Consider the following 8601-nt stretch of genomic DNA (forward strand, 5'->3'; position numbering starts at 1 on the left):
GTTTACACACCCACTTGTAAACTCATTGGTAGCTGAAGTACTACAATCTAAGCAACCAGTGGGAGCTCGCACGTCTCGTTTGATAGCGAGGGCTGTAAACTGGATAGCCTAGGTTGCAAGGTCTATTCTTCTTGTGCCTTAGTATATAGGCTAGGCAATTCCAACAAGGTAAAAAGTCACTATTAGATGTTTCGATAGGATTGTATGGTTCCATATATAGAGTTATTTCCTGATGACAAACTCTGGCTAAGGTCATTCATGCAGAGGGTATAAGTTAGACAAGCAGCAATGCAGTGGTGCCAGGCATGCAGCAGACTGCTCCAGCCATTCTATGGCCACTGTCCTCAGGCAACACTCATGGCTCTGTTTATTGGCCTTATTAATGAGACCATGGCAAAGGTCCAGGACCTCCCATTTGAGGGTAAAGAGCTTTTCAGCTCAAAAACAGATGATGCACTGGACAGAATAAGAAAGAACAAACTAAGAGCTAGGTTATTGGGCATTACAGGCCAATCCACTCCTGCCTATCGGCCCAGGTACTTCCCTAGGCATGGCTACCACCAATAGTATTACCACCTCTACAGATACAGATACCCCCAAGAGCCTCCTTATCACCCTCCCTATGGCTGTCAGCAGCAGGCAAATAATAACCAGGGCAAACGCAGAAATAAGCAGGCTTCTTTGTCTCCTACAGAGCAGCCTTATAAGAATAAACCCTTTCTGTGACTAACAGACACCCCCTGGTTCTTAGATAGATTAGCTCCATAGAACTTGGAGTGGCATCACCCATGATTCCTAGATATTGTTGAAAGGCGTTAATTCTTAGAGTTGACCACGTTGCCTGTTGGCAGGTTCCGTTCTTCAGCACCACTACAAATCATGAGTGGGCCCTCACAGACTGCTGTATACACCCCATCTTTTGCCATTGGGTGTCTCCATGTATGGATCTGTTTGCTTCCTGTCTCTACACCAAATGCCTTGTTTTTTGTTCCCTGGCAGCATCTGACCCAGACTCCTTTGGGGATGCCTTTCAGCTCCTGTAGTGGGGAGGGGGGCTGTTCCGATTCTAGTGAAAGTAATTGCAAAGCTAAAGGTGGATTGCCCCAAATGCATCCTATTAGTCCTATTCTGGCCCTGGCAGGTTTGGTTCCGTGTCCTGTGGAACTTGGCCAGGGGAGCATATATACCACTCCCAACTAGAGACAACTGGATTCATACAGGTCCTTTTCACTACCATGACTAAAGTCTCTGCACCTGAAAGTGTGGCTTGTGGGACACTAGCTCCGTGGCCATCTAGAGCAGCAGAAGTCCTGCTCTCTTCCTGTAAGCTGGCTACCTCTAAATCATCCCTAGCCAGATGGCTCAGGTTTCTGGAGTGGGCTCCCACCCACAGAGTCCAGCCAGAATCTTGCCCTCCAGCTGTTATTTTTGACTACTTGTTGTATTTGAAAGGTTCAGGTCTAGCTGTGACATCTGTTAAAGTACACCTAACTGCTATTTCAGCTTATCCCAACCAAGTTAAAGGGTCTACATTTTTTCTGCATAAATCTCTAAAAAGTTTTTAAAGGGTTTAATGAACTCGTATCCTCCACTCTCTCCACCTGTCCCACAGTGGAGCTTACCCTTAGTTTTATTTGCTCTGATTGAACCCATGGCTACCTGTGATTTTTATTTTCTCTCATGTAAGACAAGTTTTTTGCTAGCTATCAGGTAAGCGGGTGAGCAAATTGTGTGACTTTCACTCTGACCTACCATTCATTACATTCCATGGGGACAAAGTAGTGCTTAGGCCAAGCCTAAACTTCATACCCAAGGTTGTGTCCACATTTCACCTTTCCTAGGATATAGTTCTCCTGGTATTTTTTTTTCATTCCCACATCTCGAACTGAACATACATGGCACACACCAGATGTGAGGAGGGCTTTACTATTTTATTTGCATCATACTAAAGTCATGCACAAGGACTAGAATTTGTTTGTTTTTCTGGGCCCAATAGGGGACATGTGATCTCTTCTCATATGTATGTACTCCCTATCCGAAATGCCATGCCTGTTTCAGGTTAAGGCACATTCCACTAGAGCTCCAGCTTCCTCAGCAGCTCTCCTGGGGGGGATTCCCATACCAGAAATCTATAAGGCTGCAGTTCGGTCCTTGCTTACCAACTCCATGAGATGCCACTCCATTAAAGTGGATTCCAGAAGTGTAGCAGTTGCGGGGAAAGCTGTGTCAGAATCACTGTTTTGCTGATCAGCCCACATCCACCTCCTGATGGTAAGTGACCTTGGTAAGAGACCTCCCAGTGTGGGACTGCACAGAAGCCACAATGATGAAAGCAGGATTGTGCTTATCTATAACTGTTGTTCATAAAGTGGTCTTCTGTGCAGGCACACATCCCTCCCTCTTTTTCCTGCTGTGGGCTTCTCGTTGCATGCCTAGAGGGAGGACTGAGGGAGGAGCATTCTCCCCTCCTTGGTCACACGCTGGTTTGAGCAGGAAATGCCAGCTTGCGCTACTGGGAGGGGGAGTGGGCCACACAACTTGGAAAGCACTAGAAAACTTTATAATTGTCTCTGCGGATTGCTTGCACATGCACAGTTCCATATGTGCCTGTAGAGAAGACCACTTGACGAAAACTAGTTACAGGTACACACAACCCTGTTTTAGTCTCCTCTTTGATTGATTGTGCTCATTGCCTCCTTGATATGTTTATATAGCATTTTGGAGGACTGTGATTGACTGCAGACTTAAATAGTATTCTAAACTGCCACGTTAGGATTTTTTTTTTCATTTTCATGGACCTCAATGGGTTGTTGCTAAAATACATTAGGGGTTCCAGTGCTGATACATGGTACCAGTGTTGGGGGCATACCAAGGACTGGAGAGGCTTAAAAACTGATTGAACCTCACTCTCCCCACCGCACACGGTTGATGCCATCCAGTTTTATTGTTGGCACTCGAATTACACTGATGTGTTATCAGTGAGGCTTGGCTCCAGATACAGTGATGTATTGACATATCTTGAAATGTTTGAAAACACTATACAAGTGCAAAATAACAGATTTATTATGACACAAGCTTTTATTATGACAAAGCTTATAAATAATATAAAAGACGTATAAAACATCATAGTGCGATATATATATATATATATATATATATATATATATATATATATATATATATATATATATATATATATATATATATATATATATATATATGAATGGCTTATTGGCATATAGCACTTTAAAGAGGTGGTTCTTGGTGAATACAGAGACTAAGCACCTATTCAGATGAGTTGTAATTACTATAACGAATTCTACTTTAAGTTGATGGATAAAAAGATTATTGGTAGACTTCATTAAAGTTGCCATTTATGTTGTATAGATTGGATGTATTTTGGTTGTTAAGGACTGGGCTTAATAAGATTTCATGTATTTTTTTCTTTTTGCTTTGATACCTGATACTTGGTTGTATTTTTATGATGCAGGCCAGCAAGCATAATGTGCCTGATTGAATCTGTGTCTTGATGGGTCTGCTTTTTTATGCTGAAATTTCATAAAAATCAAATCTGACCATTTCTGCTTAAACTGGAGAACTTTTTCTATGGGTTCATTTATGCTTGTATGTATTGCAAGCTCCTACTCACTAGCTGGAGACTAGCTGGATAAATAACAAAGAGGTCTTTTCTTCTTCATTCTTACTGGCATTTCAAAAGGATTACATAGCAGAGAGGAAATCTTCCTCTTAGATTGGTGCTTCTCCTACAAAGACTAGGTCCAGTCAGAGAACTTCATTACTGAGTATGGGATTTGAACCCAGGGCTTTCACAACTGAGCACAGTATTATTTCATGACCCCATATTAGTTCTCAAGTTCTTGAGTAGCCAGACTGGAAAAAATATTTCTACTGGAGAAGAGCTGCTATCACACTTGGCAGAATTCTGCTAATTGGCAGAGAGAAGACGGAAGAAGCAGCTTAAGAATAGACTACCTGGGCTGTTTCTGCCTTCTTCTCGGAAGAACACTGTTTCTTCCATCTAGACATGTCGCTTGCATGCTCTCACTATCTCTTTATCTATCCATTATGCTAATTCCTAAATAAATTGTTCTGATCCTTAATGAGTGTGTGATCTCTGCCAAGAGGTTATGGGACCTGACAATGGTTCCTTGGATCCCATCTTCAGGTGCCATAAAATGTTATGAGACCTGGGGATGTGACCTGAAGAACCATCTATTTATTTATGTGCTGAGCCCATAACCTCAGCAGGCCCATAATTCCAACAAGGCTAATAGTTTGCTAGATGACCCCTGAGCTCTTTAGAGAATGCTCCATATGTTCTTCCTGTAGCAGAAACTAGGAGCACTCCATCTGTGTCACAGAAAGCTTCTGCAACTGATCTGTGTTCTCCCAGGAGCTCTGCCTGCCTTCTGTGAGCATCTCCAGCCCGGCTATTCCTGCCTCTGCAGGGCCCCAGGTAGCATGTCTCCTTGGCCTGACACAGAGGACAACCATGCTGCATTGCAGTAGCTCGTGCTTGCTCAGAGACTCGTTGGAGCCTCAGAAAGTAGCAGGCGGCTTTTCCATCCAGCCACTCAGATCCTGGAGGAAACTTCAGATTCCTGGGGATGCCTGCTGATAGTAGCCAGGTGCTGTAGCCTTTATCAGCTTTTTCTTGCTCACTAGAGTAAATGTTGCTAGGCAGATTGTGGGGGGAAGAAAAGAAAGGGTGATTGCATATGTTTATGCATAGTTTGGAAGAGAAGAGCATACATCCCATGAGGCAGAAGGAAGGAGCTCAGATTCTCCATAAGGTGACTCCACTAGGGGGTGGGAATGGATGGGCTGTATAACTCTGATGCAGATTAATCTTTCTCCCCCCCACCCATGTTTGGACATCTGTCTCTAGGCATCTGACATGTTTAATTCATTGCCCTTTCCTCTTGGATTTGCAGGAGACTGCGATGCTGCACCAGGGGAAAAACTGGAAGTCCATGTGTAAGGGACTTATCCTCGGGACTCTCTTAACCAGCTTCATGTTGCTGCTGTACTCCTATGCCATCCCACCCTTGCAAGTCAGCATGACAGAGTGAGTGATCCTTGTGTTCATAAGAAAACCCATGTATGAAGGGTCGTGGGTAAAACTACAGACAATTCACCTTGAAATGAACACCATACAACTCAGGCCTGCATCGAAGGGATTCAAAGCAGTTTGTGTATGAAAAATAATAATGTGATCTGGTCCTGAAGTGGTAGAATGAACAGTGCCACTTCTGATCCCAGGTTGAGGAGGGGACTGCATTTTTTGATGAGTCATAGTATAGAAAAACTAAACTGACACAACAGGGAAGAGGGCTGAGGTCAAAACTTTCTGTCCTTTCCCTTTGTGTTAGCTTTCTGCATGCAGGGAGTAGGATTCTGGCACAGGGAATGCAACATTTTGCACCTGAAATGGTCCATCCACTCTACTACTCATCTCATTTCTACCTCATTCTACTGTAAAACATAAAATCTGTCTTCATACAACAATGGAAGGAGAAACCCAGATGAATAGAGAATAAGACTGTTTTTGGACTGAACTTGTTCTGTGTTTATGTTAATGTCTGGTCTTTGATAAGTGGCAGAGAAAATGGATTGGAAGCATATGTCATATCTCTGATAATTCTGGCTAGTGAACATGCCATTTTGAAGAAGCGCTTCTCTGTAGGTCCCCATCAAATGGAACAGGCAGGGCATGCACGTGGAATCCTCTCAAGCTGATTCAGACCTTCTCAGGTGCTCCATACTACCATGTAACAGGAGAAAGGCAGATTAAAATGACTCAAATAAATTTTAAAAAATCAGAATATTTGTGCTGTTGTGCCAGTGAGCCCCTGGCTGGTGTTGGCACCCTGGTGAAAGCCCAACTGCAGCACCCTCTGGAACCAGCCCTCTCTTTAGGCAATGCAAGGAACCTGCCCTCAGACTGGAGATAGACAGTAGTTCCCACATGACGCTGAAAAGAAGTATTGCTTAAGCTGTACCCATCCCACAATTGTCGCTGGTCAGAGAGATTTGCAGGTTAAAGGTAGTAGGACAGCTTCTTATTTCTTGGAAAGATCCTCTTTACTCACTGATGTGTGTTTCTTTTCCCAGGATCCCAATCCCTTACTCGTGCTCTTCGTACCCTGCCCAAGCCCGACTGCCCATTTTGGCAAATGGTACCCACAAACCACCAGGACAGAAGTGCCTTCCTAAGCTGGACATCATGTTCATGAAGACCCACAAGACAGCTAGCAGTACCATCCTCAACATCCTCTTCCGCTTTGGGGAGAAGCATCGCCTCAAGTTTGCCTTCCCTAATGGTCGCAATGACTTCTACTACCCATCCTACTTTGAACGCAGCCAGGTGCAGGACTACCAGCCTGGCATGTGTTTCAATATCATCTGTAATCACATGCGCTTCCAATACGAGGAGGTGCGTAAACTGTTGCCAGCTGACTCCATTTTTGTGACAGTGCTGCGGAACCCTGCCTACCTCTTTGAGTCTTCCTTTCACTACTTTGGTCGTATTATTCCATTGACCTGGAAGTTATCAGGCGAGGATAAGCTGGCTGAATTCCTGCGTGACCCTTGGCATTATTATGATCCCAATGGGTTCAATGCTTACTACCTCCAGAATCTCCTTTTCTTTGACTTGGGATATGACAACAACATGAATGCCAACAACCCCCTGGTTGACCAGTATATCCATGAAATTGATAAACGTTTCCATCTGGTCATGCTCTTAGAGTACTTTGATGAATCTTTAGTGCTCCTGAAGGACTTGTTATGCTGGGAGCTGGAGGATATCCTCTACTTCAAGCTGAATGCTCGGAAAGACTCTACAGTCTCCAAACTGACAGATGAGCTCTACCAGAAGGCCACAGAATGGAACCTCATAGATGCCAAGCTCTATCAGCACTTCAATGCTACCTTTTGGCACAAGGTGGAAGTATATGGCCGGGAAAGGATGGCCAGGGATGTAGCCAAACTTCATGAAGAGAATGAGAAGATGAAGAGCATCTGCATTGATGGGGGACACCCTGTGGATGCCAATGCCATCCAGGAATCCTCCATGCAACCATGGCAGCCACTTGGCGAGAAGTCTATCCTGGGCTACAATCTGAAAAAGAGGATCAACAAGAAGCATCGGAAGCTTTGCCGTAAGATGCTAACACCCGAGATCCAGTACCTGACGGACCTGGGAGTCAACCTCTGGATCACTAAGCTATGGAGCCGGGTGCGGGACTTCCTTAAGTGGTAGCGGGTGCACAATCTGCATTTCCACTTCCCACCTTGTCCTCCATCCAGGAAAATAACCAGGTGGTTGTTCTTCTTCCTTACATCAGTTGGTCAAACATGACTCATGTACCAACAACAAATGTGGGACTGGCTTGAGACTCTAAAAAGGAACAATGATTTTGAGGAGGCCATCCCATTTGCCTAGGGACCTGGACAGGCGAGAAAGAACAGAAGGAATGAGCAGGGCTAGGATAGTAATAAATGAGCTAGGATAGTAATAAAAGATGGGTCCATTTGTCACCTATTTTGACCCAGGGTCTAACAGGAAGGAAACTGGGTTTTGGATAAGACTGAAGTGGAAGGCATCCGAGTGCTGCATCATGGAGTCTAAATAGCTGAGCCATTTTTAGCTAAGAGCAGAATGAACAACAAGAGGGGACAACAAAAACTTACCTTTGCCAGCTACAGTGTTTTGTAAATTTTTAGAACTTTCATTTTCGCCTTCCCTACTTCTGTTTCAAACTCTTGGGGACATCAACAGCGAGGGATAAGTTGCCAGTCCCATTTTTTAATTCACAGAAGCACTGGAGCATCTGGGGATGGGGGTAGGGATGGGTGGGAAAGCAATTATGATGTAGAGGAGTGTGCTGTTTCTAAGATATTGGCAAAGAGTGTGTCTTTCTAAAGAGGCATGTTAGCATGCCTTGTGCAATTTGCCTATAATGATAAATGGAGAGATGTATTGACTGTGCGCATGTAAGCAGCGCAGCAAAATCAGAGGCCCCACTTTTCAATATGATCTGTGGGCATAGCTACACTATAAACTTGAAATAGTTTAACACTTTCTCTGTCTAGGGAATCCTGGGAATTGAGTTTTTTTAAAAGGAGCCAGAGAACATTAACAGAGATTTCTCTGTGCCCTCACAAAATTACAATTCTCAGAATTCTGTGGAGGAGGCCATGACGGTTAAAGCAGTATAAAATTGCTAAAAGTTTGTAGTGTAGATATGAGAATGACACACTGCTGTGAGTATATGGACTTTGTGTGTGTGTGTTTGCACTCACAAGTCAAGCTCCTACACAAATATTTAAGGTTGGGTTTTTTTTGTTTTTGTCTTTGTTTGTGAAGCTCATTCCTAAGACTGAATTAATGCAGTATTTTGCTGAAGAGGTGAGCAGGGAATGAGTATGTTTCCTGGCACCTCAATGCACATCACACCAGTGTGCTCTAATCTGCCTATGCATCTGTTCATAATTGCACATGCCACACTGCGTAAGATGTATACAAGAGACAACCCTCCGTCTGCTCAAGAAACTGGAATTTGCACTGACTCTCAT

The 8601-nt window shown here is 43.9% G+C and overlaps 1 protein-coding gene across 1 annotated transcript; it reads left to right on the plus strand.

The window, feature by feature from the left end:
* The first annotated feature begins 4482 nt into the window (after positions 1-4482).
* GAL3ST1 (galactose-3-O-sulfotransferase 1) lies at positions 4483-7565 on the plus strand. Its single transcript, XM_054996887.1, is given in 4 exon segments — positions 4483-4615; positions 4618-4649; positions 4956-5089; positions 6136-7565. Coding segments are annotated over 4 exon segments (1449 nt in total). The 3' UTR covers positions 7286-7565.
* Positions 7566-8601: the final 1036 nt, after the last annotated feature.

Source organism: Eublepharis macularius, chromosome 13 (assembly GCF_028583425.1).
Source record: "Eublepharis macularius isolate TG4126 chromosome 13, MPM_Emac_v1.0, whole genome shotgun sequence".
In the NCBI taxonomy this organism is placed as follows: domain Eukaryota; kingdom Metazoa; phylum Chordata; class Lepidosauria; order Squamata; family Eublepharidae; genus Eublepharis; species Eublepharis macularius.